Source organism: Hypomesus transpacificus, chromosome 22 (genome assembly GCF_021917145.1).
Source record: "Hypomesus transpacificus isolate Combined female chromosome 22, fHypTra1, whole genome shotgun sequence".
NCBI lineage: Eukaryota > Metazoa > Chordata > Actinopteri > Osmeriformes > Osmeridae > Hypomesus > Hypomesus transpacificus.
Window position 1 is genome coordinate 8,107,631 of NC_061081.1, and position 17,538 is coordinate 8,125,168.

The window sequence follows — 17,538 nt, forward strand, 5'->3', positions numbered from 1 at the left end:
AATACAAATTCAATGAAAAAGAATTGATAGGAAGATTCACAAAACCTGTCAAGAATATGTTACAGGTTATGTTTAGGGTTATGTTAAATGCTATGTTATGGGTTCCTATACACTATGTTACAGTACTGTCATCCAAAAGTACTGTCATCCATGGATATAAATGAAAATATGATAGTAACATCTATCAACTCCATTTGTGTTGATCCCTATACATGGCTATGTAGCACACACATTTACATCTCCTTTATTCGCCTGTTTCCTAACATCAGACTTTCTATTGTGATAATTGTGAAAAAAAAAATGTCAAATAGGTTCCTATGTCTGATGATACAAAATGGTGTGGTTGAATGCCATCTGATCCTGGCGGTGTCTCCATGCATGTCACACCCAGGAAAGGCCATCACAAAACTCTGATGGCATCTTCTAAAGGTTACACTCCCATCTATAACACCACAATTCCCTTCCTCAAATCCTCACATCCCACACAAAACCCAACCCTCTCCTACATCTGACTGTTACAGGAGAAGAAAAGAAGTCTATCTCTTCGTGTCTCTCTCTCTCCCGATTTCTCTCGACCACTCTCTCTCTTTCCCTCCTTCCCTATCTAAACTAGATGCAGGTCAGATATGCCTGGCTGCTCCAGTGATGCTGCAGTCTGATGCCTGGCCCATCTATGTAAGCCTCCATTCCCCTTACTGTTTTAAAGAGCCAGGGCAGGGCATGTGATGCTGAATGGGAACGTCTGGCCTCGTCGCGTCTCTCGCCCCCGAGTCCAAACCATTGGTGTGTTGCAGATGGACTCACCACAACAACGAGGGTTCTAGACTTCCTTATTACTTTACCAATCACACAATCCCCAGCTGTCTGTTCTGCCTGACGACAGATCCTTATTGGGAAGAGGGAAGCATAAGAAGCATATTATTGTCATCACTTACTGAAATGGAGCCCAGACAAAGCCTGCTTACTTATATATCCTGGCTCTATTCTGAGTGATAAGAATACTTCTGAAAAGGATTTTGAACAGAGATCCTTAGGTCTCTAGGTAATGTGGGATGAATGATAGTCATCTTTGCAGATTGATACCCTCATCTTGAGTTTAAACATCCCTAACTGTTCCTCCAGAAGTGTTATGGCTCTGGCTCTGAATGTGATGACTAGATAACGGCAGGCTAGTTGAACATAATGTCTAGATAATGGCAGGCTGGTGCAAATTGTTCTGCTAAGACTTTAGGATAGGCTGGGTGTCACTTGTACATACTAGGGTCTCCTGTTACAATACCAGAGTATATACTTGGGTCTCCTGCTACCATACTATAGTATATACTACTGCAGAGTGTCCTGCTACCATACGAAAGAAACTAAGTTCTCCTGTGAGAGGGAGATCCATTTTATATCATCTGATTTCGGACATGAACTGAGGTCTGAAATCAAGAGCTGCGAAGTGTGCCGGAATTTAGTCTCAGATTCTTGTGTGGGAAAGAAAAGAGGAATGTCATGGCATTGTAAAGGTGACTGAGAACTGATGTGTGTGTGTAGAAAAAGTCCTTGCATCTTTTCAGTCCAGGTTAGTGTCTATAGGGATTACATTTGGGAACAAGAGAAAGGACCCTAAACACACACACACAGCAGTTCCTAGTCACCTCACATAATGCCACAGCACTTCTCTCCCTGTCGCGGGTATAAAACCCACATTGACGTGAGTCGTGTTCGCCCTTGTCCCATCGTCACGCTGAAATGTTTACCTTGACACACAAATGGCCTTGTGTCATGTTGTGTCACATAACGTTTCATGGACACATAACGTGACCCACTTCTCAATTCGCTCCCATGTACCCCAAGACCCCCCCACCCCATCCCCACTTTTCTTGCCGAAGGCAAGGTCCTGTGTACACAAGGCTTAAAAACAGAATACCTTCCTGTCACCTCCTACCTCCCAAATATAGAGTACAGGGTCACATTGTGCTCTTTTTTTCTCATTCTTAAATGAAGTCCCGTATACAGTACCACCATAACGCACAGCTAGGAAATTTGCAGTTTCAGTATATGCTTCAGATAACAGCAACGGAGGCTGTTCAATATGGTACACCATAATGCTAAAGCTAACCAAGTCAGAATGGAAGCAGCTAACACTAGTGTTAATACCCCCTGTGTGATGTGTGAAGTCACTGTAGCCTACACTCAAACACAAAACGTGTTTTTACACGTCAGTGATAATACATAAACTATAGAACAATGGAAGTACCTTTGAGAACACAAAGGCTCCACATTCACGGAGCCTACATTTAACTTACAATGTCTAAGCCTATGTCCAAATGTGCTTCTGTGTTTCATTTGTGTAAAATGATACATAAAGAAAAATAAAAAAACACGTGCATTCCCTTTTTTATGTCTTTGCTATAAACGGCAACTGTTGGGTCAAAATAGGCTAATCCATAATAAGTCTCATGCCTAGTGTTTCTACATAGTTTTGCATTTTCCAACCTATTAATTCTTGATTGTTATTGTTGGTATTGTTTTAACACATATATCCGATAACGTCACGGAAAATGTTACCTTAATGACCTTAAGGTTTGTAACCATTCATGGCCGACAGTCAACTTTAACCTACACCTGTTTTTCCCTGCAAGGCCTGCAGTCCAAAAGCTTTACATCAAAACTTGACGTTTGGGTGAAAGCCAAAAGGCTTTATACAGACAAAAGTGTATCTTCTCATTTTATTTGTTTACTCATTGTTCAATCGTCCCTTAGTTCTTGTGTCTCGCGCTCTTAATGCGATTTTTCCAGTTCCGCTCGGTCAGAGCGTGGGTCACGAAACCAATATCCCAACTCTCTTCGACTCCGCCTCATATTAATTACATTAATTAGCAGATAAATAGAAAGAAAACAAACAAATTATTATTATTGTCAACCAAGCTATGGCGAATTTACGAAGTGGGGTTTTAAGGAAACCGAAACACGTGAACTTTTTTAAGACAGATCTGCTGACATGAGCCATCCTTTAACATTAACGTCAAGAAAAGCCTTTAAATTTGATCAGACGAAGATTTGATAATGTTTCATTTGGCCTATAGCCTATTCTAGTAATCAACTGAGTTTAAATATTTTTTTGCTCCTGATGTAATCGGCCGGTGAAGGATTTTTAAACCATTTTATTTAACCTAGCCTAATTGATGGACAGCATTGAACTGGATGACAAGTGCATAATATTAACTAGCCTATACATCAACGACAAGAAGAATACAACAGTAATCATAATACGTGACTCCTGCTAATAACAACAATAACAAACAAATAATAGCCTACAATATTGTCAATAAATTAGGCTATAGCATACGCAAAATGTGCTTTATAGAAATGCACCATTTACAATAGGCCTAGGCCTACTAGAGATTTACTTTTTAACCCTGTTTGTACAAGACAAAGCTGTAAGTTATTAGACTAATGCAATATAACAGCCTAAATAACCGAATAAGTGAATGAATATGCAAATATAATGAGCTTAATTTATTTATGACGTTTCTCGAAGATCTGACTTTTAAGATTCTTTTTATGTTTTGGACAAACCCTGCTGCTGAAATGTGGGTGCATTTACGATAGTTTTGCCCCAATATATAGGCTATCCCTCGAAATATTAGCAACAACAAAAATACTGAAAACAAACAATGTCTCGTTCATATTTACCAGTATGTATCTTTGTAAGATTTGGTCCCCACGTTCAATTATACAGCTATAGTTTCCATATGCATTGGCAAATTATGTTCAAAAGCAGCTCCACGATGTGGCAAACTGCTAGCATGTCAAAACTTCATATATTTAGTTCCATTATGACTTAACAATGTCCATGTTGAATGAATGAAGAAAAACTGTCATTATTTGTGTTATGTTGTGTTTTTTGTTTTCGACGACCTCTGGTTGTGAGCGAAGGTCAGGGTCGTTGGGGAACAGCGCGAGACTACAAGCCGAGGAAAATGGGGTCTCTGTCTCGTGCTTTGTTCCGCACTCAATTGTCTAGATGTCGCGCGTGAACCCTGGGACCCGCCAGTCTTATGTTTTCCATTTCACCTCTCCCGCGCCATTCATAGGCTAAGGTCTCTCCATAGCGCAAACTTTGGAGCCGTATCGCGTCCTGGACAGTTTCTCTAGATATACCGATACACGGGGTCAATAGCATTAATTGCATTTGAAAACATACTATATGAAAATCGATGCAATGTATGGCACGGAGCACTCATGCGTCTCAAAACACAGCCATGCGTAAAAGGTGTCCGCGCGCGCAACAGGTGGATGAAGAAGTTGGAAAGCAGCCCTCGCCATGCACACTTTGGGAGATGTGCAGACCTCTATGCAACCTCCTCGCTTTGCACACACACTGTTGGATATCTCTGTCCACATGAATTGTATGGTTTGTTGGAGGACGTTTGGATCTGAACCGCTTCAAACCATTAACCTATGTTTCCATTGCTGTTCCATGTTCTAAATAGCACATGATGTTGCATGGATTGAGCTGATTGAAAATATTGCAGAGAGAGGGTGGAAAGAAAGAGAGTACGTGCGTGTGTGAAGAGGGGGGCAAAAGTTTGGTTAAGTGGAACTCTGCGACAGATGCGCGAGCAAGGACCGCGCCCCTGCAGGGGGTGGGTGGGGAGTCAAGTGTGTGTGTGTGTGAGTGTGTTTGTGTGTGCGTGTGTGTGTGCGTGCGTGAAGAAAAAAACAGCGGACATGAGCGCACATTGAGAGCGCGGCTCTTTTACCCGGCGTGATCATTTCACGCTTCCCCCGAAGCCCTTTTTCCACCTAAAGCGTTTAGTCGCAGCTCACTGAACACTTGCAGTCACGCAATAGGGAGCGGAAGGGTCGAATTATTTCAACCTACAACTCGCCAAAAAGTACTGTAGGGAAAAAAAAGAGGGAGAAGAAGAAAAAAAGTGTGTGTGGGAGTGAGGGTGAGGGGGGCTGAAAAAAGTTTTTTGTTCTTTCCTTTTTTTCTCTTCCATCCATCCCGTTCGCCAGCTCCTCCCAGTGCAGTATGGAGCAGGATAGTCCTTCACACACGCTGGGGAGAGCAGGTAGGGCCGCTGGCTCTCTTATTACATTTGCGGTTGAGGGGAGTTCTTTTAATATTAAAACACATGGCCGTCTTTGTGGTTTCTGTTTCTATAGAGGCGGGGTTGTCTTTGTTTCTTCTAATCCTGGTGTTAATGTTTGGAAGTTATTTTAGGCTATTTAACTTGGTTTTATATGTGGGTAGGCCTATGTGGGTATATAGTCAAGGGCCGGGTTTACCAGATTCGTTGAGAAGCTCTTAGCGTTAAAAGCTTCTTAACGAATCTGGGAAACCCGGCCAAGGTTTAAAGGTCCTACTGCCTTTTCATGAATTTAGGCAATGACCTTTATAAAGACTGTCTTTCTGCTGTCGTTGAACTAGCATCATTAGTAAACGTTATCGTAACGTTTATTATTAGTGTTTATTTCTTAAGGGACTTGTTGGAATAGAAACTAGATCCTGTGTTGGCATGTGTGTCTACAGTAGGCCTCGACATGACACAGAAGGCCGCGCTATCGATCCCATCTGGACCGAGCTCAGGTAGCTTTTGCAGTATAGCCATATTATGCATGGGACATGTGTCAGACTCTATAGATCATACGTCCACGGATGTATAAAGTGTGTAGTTCATGAACTTCAAGGTTTTAAGGGGACTGTTTGATTATGGCCGTGTAGCTTTTTGCTTCAGCTGTGCAATATGTTGGTCACTGATTTTGATCACCTAAGGTAGACGCACGTAGGTTTAGTACATGCACACAGACACACGATACAAAAGTATTTCATTCAACGGAACAGATGATGATCTGAACTGTATGATATGTTCATCTGAAAAAGTCTCATTTTCTATTAAATTATTACAAATTACCAATCAATAAAATGAAAAACAGTTAGCCCACAAGCAATATTTCTAATATTCTGTTTCAAAGATGTGATGTGCAGGCATGAAGCCTGTAGGCCTACTGTAGGCCTACTGTACAAGCGGCAGTGATCACGACTGTCAGTTTTCTTTTTTCCTTCACTTTCCTTTCCCTGTTGTGTACCCATGTGTTTGACTAAAGGATTAAAGACGCATAGCTGAGTGTCAGTGCTGCAGTCTCCATGTTTCTATGCAACAGGTCATCCCTTGTCTTTATGCTCGTATATTCATAAAAGCAGCGGGGTGTTTGTACAGAACTACAGCAGCACATCGACCCTCCTATGGCACCCAACGGGCATCCAATCATTTCATAACGGTGCCCGCTGCGGCGCCATTGATAAAACGTCGTTTGTCATTTATAACCTGTGGGCATCCAAATTATTTCTCTAGCATTTTGACAAGTGTTGGATGTATTTGATTGGGCTGGATTATACTGTAGAAAAATGACAAACAGGATTATATGAGCAATGGCGTACCGAGTTCCTTAGGCTAGTTAACCTTCCATGTTCATATGTTGATGGCCTACGTCATTCTGCAGGTTTACTATTGTTTAACACAGAGTTGATGCTTTAATTTAACATCGTACCCCATCAAGTTAGAAAGCAAAATCTAAAAACTAAACATTTGAATGGCTAAACGTGGCCTATTTCAACTTCCACAATATATGTGATTGGCCGTTTGCCTGGAGGATGCTATAGCCTACTTGTCGTGTCCTATATTCTCCTGTCTAGCCCTGCGTTTCGGGAGTGTTGTTCAGCAGAGAGAACTAGGAAATAGCCAATTAAGGATTTGTCTCCTCGAGTGTTGAATGGTAGGCTATAACCTTTTGACCGGGCTGGACTGGAGATCAATAAACGACCTCCCTTGTTGTCGTTTCTATGTCATGGTTTTCCTTCAGACGACTTCCTCCTACTTTTAAATACGGACGTGTTCGGGATGCAAAGGAATAGACTACTAGAGAAAAAAAGAGAAGAAACAGCTAGATCAAAATGGGACTTGTTTTAGTGTATAATTCCAGTCATTGGCACTTCCGTTCACAACCAGCGTCCTCCGGGTGCGCTTTACGTCTCCTGAAGGTTGCAAGTTCCGGTTACATTTACAAGTTCAGAGGCCAAGTTGCGTACAGAAGCCACTGTCAGTCAAGGACTCCCCTGACCGCTCCAGTTCATTGATAGACAGGACCCCCTGGTAGTCGCTGCGCGCGTGTGTGATTATACAGTGTGACAGGCTGACCAGTGACTTTTTCATATAATTGTGTACTGCCCGTGCACGTTCATTCCTGATCGTTTTACGACGCCATCTCACTGATTTGAAGGGGACGCAGGTAGTCTCTCCGGTGGGGGCGGTGACCCAGATACACATCGTCAGATCGAGAGAAGTGTAAAGGATGCAGATTGTGAACCTCTTTTGCCGATATAAGCAACAGTATAGCCTATTGGCAAAGGGGTCATGTCTGACGGTTGGGTATGGTCATGGGTAAGATAGCCCCACGTTTGGGGAGTCCCAAGGTGGATCCTTTTCGTCTAGTTGGGTGTTTTGGCCTAGCCTTTTGGTCCTGAAAGGTCGCAGCTTCACGTTACTGATCAGCTATATAATTGAGCAAACCGACCAATTAAAATAAAGTAAGAAATTAGTTTGATTCTTTACCAGTTCTTTTTTTATTTTACACTGTTAAGAGACTCGCTCTCCAGTCAATAGCTCACTTTATTTATTAGCTATGACTTTTTATTTCACAAACGAATGCCAACTTAAGAAGAGATGGGCCTTTCTCATTATGTGTACAGTCAACGGGCGTGTAATCAACGAGCTCGTGGAGTTATGTCGTGCGCTATTAATTTTTCATTGCTTTTTCGTTCGAGGCTCACGCACGCAAAAGCCTGCATTTAAGAGAGGTAAAGGGAGGCAAAACCCAAACAACAACGTTGCCTCCAAATTTGCCTCCAAATGATTATCACGTCTCAACCAAATTCTCAGAAAATGCTTTTTATGCACCCCCCCACCCCCCTTTCCGACACGCGGGAAACATTGCAGAGGTAATGAAATATGGTAATGGGTTAGAACCCCGGATTAAACTCGTCGCGCGCCCTGATGGAAGTTTTCTCCAAATTTCCCAGCCTAAAGCAACAACAATTTGTATACATGATTGATTGTGTTTGGCGTTTTTAATTGCTTATGCATTTAATTTGCTAATCGGCAAGAGCGGGATAAGGACGGTATTTTTTCTGGCAGAAGGAAGGCTATATCTTTAAAGCAACTTGGCAAAGCAGTGAAACCAACGATGAAAAAACAGGAACATTGATAGAATCCAATAAAAACAATTTCATTCTGACTTCGAATTCATCCTGAACTATTTGGCCCTGTAATTTAAGTTAGTATCAAAGCTGCTGAAATTTGAACATGCCAACCATAGCCTAATAATGTTTTGAAATATAGGCCAAATTAAAATAATGACAGGATTAATCATGTGTTTTCCTTTGTTTATCATGATTTGCTATATTCTGTTCTTTCCTTGTTCCTCTGTGGCCTATATCGTCAAACAAATAACCATATAAATCTCAATGTATAGCATCCAACTAAAACATTTCAAAAGAGGATTGCAGCCTACGTCCAGTCTATTGGACTGTAAAACTCTAGTTGCGTTAGGCCTATTTTCACTTTCGTCTACCTGTTCTTCTCCCTCTGTTCTCCTTTTGGCCTAGTTGTTTATTTGCAAAGCAATTCATGTCAATAAAATGTTTGAAATAAGAATGAGGATTAGGGTGAATGCTTGAAATCTAGTGTTTGATCTCTGACAATCAGTGGATTAAAAGAAGCGCAAGTGTTGAATGTTGCAGAATGCAGCCGATTAACGTCGTTAGCCTACTGATGTGTTTGCTACGTTATTTAGAGTCGTTAAAAGCCCCACAACAAAAATATCATGTTTTTAAAATATGTTAAATAGGTTTATCCTATCAACAACTGACATGATGTTGGTTCCTGCCTTTGGCTTTTTAAAATATTGAAATCTATCAGAGAAAGACGCATCTTCAGTCGAATGCCGACCAATGTGGTCTGAGTATTGGACAAGTGTTTGTGTGCGTATCTGTAGGTGTGCGTGCGTGAGTTGGACTTTCAAGGACCCCAAATGTGCTCGCCCTCTCGTGGTCCCCGCAGGAAACAGCCTTCAGAGCAGAGCCGATCCCAACACCAGTCAGCTTGGAGCCTGTAGACTTCTCCTGCATAGTTAAATACTTGTGTGTGTTTTAAGCAAAATATTGATTATTCTCAGATCATGTTTGGTGACAACAAAAATTGTGAACTAGGCTATTGTCATCTACATCAGTAAACCCTGTCAAAATAATAAATCAAGTGTTTTTTTTTGTATACAGGATGACAAATTAAATTAATGTTATAGTCTTTAATTTAGGTTTATTATAGGCCTCGATGATTATTTTTGATGTTTCTCCCTTAGTGTTTAGCGCTATTGTAGCCAAACCCTTTTGTTCAATCTTCGTCCGTTTCAGTTTGAAATAACCTAGCCTTGTTTAAAAACTGTTGACATAAATAACAGTTTGTGTTGGTCTGATGCATTGTTTGTGTTAGTAACATATCGTCTGTTGATTGTACCAGTTTACAAAAACAGTTTTACCAGCCTAGTTGAATTTTCATCGGTGTCAAGATGGCATATTCGATTGTAGGGAGATTATTTTATGCATTAAACCTAAAACGTGTTGAAGGAAAAGCCTGTGCAGTCTGACGGATTCACATCACAGACAAAATGATTAAACGTCGAGAAGAGGAAGAGGGAAAAATAACACTATTTAATTTGGTTGACGCTGTAGGCTATTTGTGTAGTTAATATTTCAGAGGTGAAGCCGAGTTATGCCCTCCTAACTCACGTGGGACAAGTAAGTATTGAATCTCTCTCATTTTGGTGTGTTGAATATGATGCTGGCCAGTTGCATTTGATTAAAAACGGCACCGTTTGGGATACACAATCAATTAAGTAATGAGTGCAGATGCATGTTTCATAGCTATCTACCTCCGAGTTATAGGAATGATAATCCAGGATTGGATAAGTCTTGCGCTCTCAAAAACACTGTTCTGGCTCCATGTCTGCGAGCTGTTGGTAGAATCCGTCCCAATCGAATGTTTCCCTTTTCAGTAGAAATAAATGAAACGTACAGAAATCATTTATTGGGACGTTTAACTTATTGAAATGCAGTGACTTGATGTTTTTCGTTTTCATGTTCGTTAGTCGTTAAGTGGAGTGGTCAGAGAGGGGACACCTTTCAATTCAAGGGCAAGGTTCAATTTTAAGGCCTAACTGCAACTAAGCCTCTTTTCAATAATTCTCAATTAATTAGCCGTTTAATATTGACATGAATAAATTGTGTGTAAATGGATATAAATGCAATAGGTGTTTTACCTTGGTAATTGAAATTAAACATATAATCATTGAGTCCCAAATCCAGTGTCGCCACACAAGCCATCCTATTTGTCAACTAGCAATTCGGACGGCGCGTCATTCGCCCGCAGGATTTGGACCAACCAATCACTTTCCTCCTCACCAGATGATATCAGGGGTTGGTGGTGACGAATAGCAATGCCTGGGCCGTGATTGGCAGGCTTGGGTATGAGTGACACCAGCGCGCGGACGTGTGTAGTAGGTCCAAGGGGCTTGCGCGCGGGCGCTGTCCACACGAGAGCTGGTCCTGAAACGCAGCGTGCGCAACTGTGATCGCTCGCGCTGTGACTGGACCCACAGGGAGGCAGCGTCTTGCTGTAACTAAAGCTCTCACTGAGGGAGCAGTAACGTGAAGATACATACCGGTACATGTAACGGGATTGTTTTTCTGTTTGTTACAAGGCATTCCAGTACTAACACGCATCTCTGGGATTCTATTTGGGTGTGTGCGTAAAGTGCAACGAACCTCTAACACACAAACCCAGATCTGCTCTTTTTCACAACGGGACAACAATTCTCAAGTTCTTCTGAAAACCTTAACATCAGGTTCCGTTTATCATTTATTTTTCTTTTCTGTCGTTTGATAAACTTTCCGGTTTGAGCCCCTCAGATGTGCGCTCTCGTTTTGCTCCGATGCGCTCCTATGGAAGCCATGGCAACGTTGACGGAGTCTACCAGCAAGAGAGAGGACTGAGGACGCGTCGTTTTCTCCAGTGCCTGGAGTACCGAGATAAATGTTCAACGCTGAATAAACAGGAAAACCGGACATCTTGGATTTGGAGCGAATATTTTACCCAAACAGACATATGGGGGATTTCAACGGCGCTTAGTTCAAATCGGACACGGTGTTAGAGTTTAGAGTCTACCGGTTAGGTGGATCAGGGGCAGGCACAGCTCCTGCCTTACCGGTTCAGTCACAGTTCAGGGGTCACACGGCCAACGGACCGAGAAGCAAGAGATTCCGTCACCAAGAGATTTGGGCTACCCACGTTCCTAATTGATTCAGTTTTTGACCTCTTATTTTTTTTAATTATTCTTAAATTATTGTAGCTTTAAAAAAAAGAGAGATGAGTTCTCTTGATCCACTAAGGGAGTCAAGCCCGTTGATATTTATGCAAATGTGATATTTCTCCCCATCTTCCCAAGCTCGGTGACCTTAAAGTCTCAATGAAGAAATCGATTTAATGTTTGGTTGTAGTCTGTTCCACGTCCTTTCATTATCAGTCAAATGTGTTACCTTTATTATTATTATTATTATTAATAATATTATTATTATTGTGTGTGCCTATGGTTAACCCTAACCCAAGTTTTGTGACTAGTTAAATTTCCTGATTTTTTTACCGTTTCAAAGTTTTTTCACTTTCATCAACTGAACAAAAACATTTCACAAAAGACAAAACTTCTTGGAAGGACCTTTTTAGTATTTTTGTAACTCTATTGCGTGCAAAATACGAGGACCCGGTAACGTCGTGAAGACGCACGTACCGTAGGGGCCTCCATCTCCCCACGCGAGACCTTACAGATGGAGATTCACTGTAAGCACGACCCGTTCGCGGCAATGCACAGTAAGTAACGCTTTCGGCAACCTACATGTCATCTCCAGACCATTTTGTCACGTTGACTTAAGACTTTTAATACTTAAATACTTTCACACAAACTCTAAAAACATAACAGACTATGGTCTACATCAGCAATTCCAGAAATGTAAATCTTTTACGTTGCTTGGTTGAAGGAAATACAATTGCATGGTCATGTATCAGTGCTGCATAGGCCTAGTGGATTTGGTTTGGTGATAATATCTGGATAGTAGTCTACCGGGGCAAGCGATATCCCTGTTGTATCTTTAGGGGAAATGAAGGGTGGTGGTGGAGGGATGGTGGGGATGGAAAGGTGAGGGGGCGAGCAAGCAGCCAGCGAGGTTACAAAGCATGACTAAAAGCTGAACTTCACCCATTGTTATGAAGCCTCAAACCCCTACCAATAAGGTTAACCTGGTTACACGGACACACTGGCACATTAGCGCTAGACCGGGGAAATGTGAGGGTGCTCATACGCGCTTATAAGGCATGTTTTGTCATGCACTGAAAAAAAAGAAAATGAGACAGAGAAAAGGACTGTAAAACATGGTCACTCAATCGTGACATGGCGGGCAACAGCGCATCAGGTCACGTTTCCCCCCCCCCCCCCCCCCCTTCCTCACTTGTCTCTCTCTGTCTCTTGCCCTTTCTGACCCTCATATTGCATGCCCTTGTTTTATTCTTGATAACTGAAAACCGATCTTCTTTTGAATTAATTTGCCTCATCTGCCCAAATAGATACCCATAGGTCCGCCAGAGATACACAATTAAGATGAAAAATTGCTACATGTTCAGATTTGCCTTTTCAGTTGCAGTGTTAACGATGGTCATATTAATGATGATAAGCCTACTGACAACACGAATACGTTAATAATGTGTTGGATGACCATCAATATTTTGTAACTTCAGTAGTGAAATAGCCTAACTTATGCAAAATAAATAAATAAAACAAATCGAATCCTTCCATGAAATCAGAATATGTAGACCATTAGTCATCTGTTACCTTATTATTATTTAACAATAAAGCCTGGCTGCATAGCCTATCATGTCTAGCTATTGCCGTTGCGCTAATACCAAATAATACCCGCGGGTATTGCAGCGTGATTACCAGGTTTACCGAGGGATCCCGGAGAAGACTTGTCCCCTCACACTCCGTTATGTGGAATGACAGTCATTCTCACGCCACGTTAAACGCTAGATTAAACGGACACATTTCAAAAGCTAGAACGAATCACGTTTCCTATCCATTCCGGCTTTTGAACCACCAGACCGTTTCTTTCCAGCCGCTAAATTATCTGGAGCTCGACAGTGGCGACGCTAAAGATACTTCAGGGCCCGGGGATGCTTTAAAATGATTTCACACAAATGTCAAAGGTGGCGAGGGAGGGAGCGAATTTACTGTGAAGCTTAAACTTTATGGCTGTTAGTGTAGCCTACGTTTAAGGTCTATGCTTGTCTGAAAACTGATCTGTTTATCTGTGAGGGAGAGGAAATGTTTGTGTGTACGTTTTTCAAAGAATCAAATGAATGAAATCAGGCTATTGGGTTTAATCGTTTATTTAGCCAATGAAGGAATTTAATTAATTAATATCTATATCATGATAGTTGACTTTTACTCAAAATCATATAAATAGGATATGTTGGTCATTTTTGGAGCAGTAGGGCTATTTGGCTACAAAAAGCACACTTCCTAGATTTCAGAAATCGTAAAATGTGGTTGTAGCCTAATAACCCTGCCGGATTTAAAAAGTAAAACTGAAAAATCCAACGAGGAAGACATTGTATTTATGTGAAATACGTGTATGTATAATGTCAAAACACATTTAAAGCGTCTCATACACACCATTTTATTTGAATCAGCTTAAACTTTTTTAAAGGCTGTTATTTCAGTAAAAATTAAAAGCATGATCAAGTCTTCACACGTAGCCTCTGCTCTAGGCAAACCAAAGTATTTTCTACGACACAAAAGCTACATCAGAAATGGGACATTGGGAATAAAATATGAAATAGGCCTAATCAGAACGCAGCTGTTTTTTTTGGTGGACAATAGCCTACTGGGTAGCCTACCATCGGCACATAACCCATTTCCTAACAAACACTGAGCATTTTTTTTACGGTAATCAACATTCCAACCCTCTGTCTCTCACCAAGAGAATGCACAAGAGAGACACGTTTTTTGTTTCTGTCGAATGAATCCAACTTTCAAAATGCCTGACAAGCGCATCTCAAAGATTTGTACATTGTTTACTCAAGCCGACCTGCCTCATCGGTATTCTCTCCAATAACTTTCCAAACGTTTTCCCCAAAAGGTAATTTCTGTATCCCGTAACTGCGCTCAAAGAGAGGGGTCGGGTAACGGTTGCTGCTAGTTTTCATTTGCCTTATTTTTGAATCGTTAGGCCGTGACGCGGCAGTAGATGTGCGATGGAGAGAGAGAGAGAGAGAGAGAGAGCTAATGGACCCTATTTTCTGGATGGTGGAGCATGAATACATTTCTCTTTATCTATTTTTCTCCCGGAGAGAACCACTGAATCAATCAAAGTTAAAGGAGAAGCTAGTCTTTTTAGTCATATCTAATAAATGAATAGCCTAAATAAAACCAAACAGAGACAAACAGCACAGAGACAAATAATAGCCTCACTCCAGACAAATCTGACCCCTAGGATAGTTTTGCATACATTTGTAATACATTTTGTGTTTTCAGTTTTGAAAAGGAAGACAAAAGAAAGTGTTTTGATTAGCCTAAAAAATGAATTACGTGGTTAAAGTTTGTAGTGAAAGCTTGATATGTCCTAAGCCAGTGTTTAATGTAGTAGTCTTTAATAAATTGGGAAATTCTAAACGAATAATCCTTAGTCAAGAATGACTAGGCTGTAGCGTTAAACAACTAATGCCAAAAGTAAATACACAGATAAGTGTATAAATAGTTATCTGCTGTTTTTTTTGTAGGTCACAAGTCATTTCTCTTCGTCTCTTTACAAAGCAAGGCGTATTTCAGGCGCTGGCCTAGATAGCAAAGGGTGAAAAGAACTATTCGATTTACTCTTATCTGTAAAGAGCGAGAGAGCGCCGTCCGCCTTTTCTCTATACTCGTATGGCGAGCACCGCTCCGGTTGTATAAACGGTTCGACAACAAACAGTTTTTATTCTACGGAGCAGGCAGGAAACGAAGTCAAGTAATAGTATAGGGGCAAGCATGCACCTCTATATCTACAACTACAGAGAGATTGAGTAGAGAGAGAGAGGGAGAGAAAGAGAGAGAGAGAGAGAGAGAGAGAGAGGGAGAGAGAGGGAGAGAGAGAGAGAGATGGAGAGAGAGAAATAGTTTAGGTTGCGCCTAGACAAACCTGTGGATGAAGGGTGTCTTCCTTTACAAGTGGGCTTTACAGGGGGAAATAATCAGTGTGTATGTGTGCATGTTGTGTGTGTGCATGTTCACACTTCAATTCAATATTTTATAAAGTAGAGAGAGTGAGACTTTTATCACAGATGATCTGTTGGTGAATATGTGTCTGTGTTGGGAACTGGTGATCTCACTGCCAAGTCCAACAGCCAGACCATCAGATGGGGGGACAGTTATGTTCTCTCCCAGCGTACAGTCCTGGGTCATTCATTCATGTTTAGGGTTTTAATAAAGGGCATCCTTAGCAGTAAGGACATCCCTAGCATTGGTGAGGGTTCATCTTGCTTTATTCTTAAAATTCCCCAACTCAGTTTAGCACTGTAACATCTTGGTTTCCACAGCAATGTAGTGATGTCCATTTTTGTTTATGCTTGTGTGTGTACTTATGTGAGAGGATGTTTGTGTGCGTGTGTACATGTGTGAGAGTGTTTATTCACTTGTGTACTTGTGTGGGTGTGTGCTTGTGTGCATGTGTGAGAGTATGTGTTTGAACTGGAGGACAGGACATGGGGACAGGTTCATCCTCCATGTTGTGTTGTTAGATATATGTGTTTAAAATATATTACCCCCAGAGCTAGGATTAATCTCTCTCTCTCTTTTTGTGTTTGTGTTGCGCGTCATGCCCCTACAGACACAATCACCATGTTAATAAAAAAGCCTGTGGGTAAAGAGAATATTGTGGCTGATTCACCCTTCTGTCAGGGAGAGGGTAAGGAGATACACAGAGGAGAGAGCCAGAGACAGAATAGAGAGAAAGAGAAACAGACAAATTAGAAATAGAGAGCTGTGAATGCTTAATTGAATATGGTGTGACAGGGTAAAGACAAGCCAGTCTTGACGTACAGTGTATGGGTGTGTGCGTGAATGTGTAGGAACCACTAGAGACACAGCCTCCTCTAGGAGTGTGGTGAGGAAAGATTCATTAACTAAGGTCAAATACCAGGGTCAGAGTTAAATACATGTGTGTGTGTGTGTGTGTGTGTTTGAGTGAGAGAGAGAGAAAGAGAGAGAGAATCAGAGGCAGGCGTATGGATGCATAACCAAACCTGCATCTCTGAAAGGTCCCAGTGTCTCTAAAGCCATGTATGAAAAGATGTTCTAAGAAAGAGATGTTCCAAGAGGGGTAGGGCTGGGTAGGATTGTTCAAGGAGGAGTTGGGCTAGGAGGTGGTGCTCAAGGGGGGTTAAAGTGAAGAAGAGGTGTTGAAGGAGGGTTGGAGTCAGGAGGAGGTGTTCAAGGAGGGGTAGGGTGAAGAGGAGGTGTTCAAGGAGGGGTACGGTGAAAAGGAGGTGTTCAAGGAGGGGTAGGGTGAAGAGGAGGTGTTTAAGGAGGGGTACGGTGAAGAGGAGGTGTTCAAGGAGGGGTAGGGTGAAGAGGAGGTGTTGAAGGAGGGGCAGAGTTAGGAGCAAGGTTCTGAGAGGCAACGGGAGTCTTCAGCTTTGCTCTGGTGGATCTCGAATGTACAATCCATTTCAACTGTCCAAAATCCCCCTCTCATAACATCTCTTTTTTCTAATCCCTCTCATTTAGGACATGGAGGTGTGAACCAGTTAGGGGGTGTGTTTGTGAATGGCAGGCCCCTCCCAGACGTGGTTCGCCAGCGAATTGTAGAGCTTGCTCACCAAGGGGTCCGCCCCTGCGACATTTCCCGCCAGCTACGAGTGAGTCACGGCTGTGTCAGCAAGATCTTGGGACGGTGAGACATGCACACATGCATACACACTGACACAATCCCCGCCAACGAGCAGAAGGCACAGTTTTATAAGTGGAGAGAGTTTTCGCTCTTCATTTCTACACACAGACTAGTGTACAGCATCATTAGAGTTCAAAGCAGGTGTAACTGTGTCACTGTGACACACACATTTACACACACACACAATTCATCCATTTCCTCAGGAAGCACAAGATGTGCCCTCACATGCCCCAAGATGTACCACTCTCTGCCTCACCGTTCTCTCTCTCTCTTGCTCACTCTCTTACTTATGTTTTCTTTCTCTCTAACTCTCATTTTGTCTTTCTCTCTCTCTATGTTGAGGGTAAATCCCTGTTTGTTCCCTACAAGGAGAAAAAGACACAAAGGGAAAAGATTCATCACCTTTAGAATTTGCATCAAAATGACAGTGGCACCATATTTTTGCACAAAAAAAGACA

General features: G+C 41.8%; 1 protein-coding gene across 1 annotated transcript in view; it reads left to right on the forward strand.

Annotated features, from left to right (window-relative positions):
- The first annotated feature begins 4,824 nt into the window (after nt 1–4,824).
- LOC124484375 (paired box protein Pax-5-like) overlaps nt 4,825–17,538 on the forward strand; it is a 32,616-nt gene continuing 19,902 nt past the window's right edge. Inside the window, exons 1-2 of the mRNA XM_047045275.1 lie at nt 4,825–5,066; nt 16,918–17,083. Coding sequence (XP_046901231.1) covers nt 5,027–5,066; nt 16,918–17,083 — 206 coding nt within the window. The 5' untranslated portion in view covers nt 4,825–5,026. The remainder of the gene's footprint in view (nt 5,067–16,917; nt 17,084–17,538) is intronic.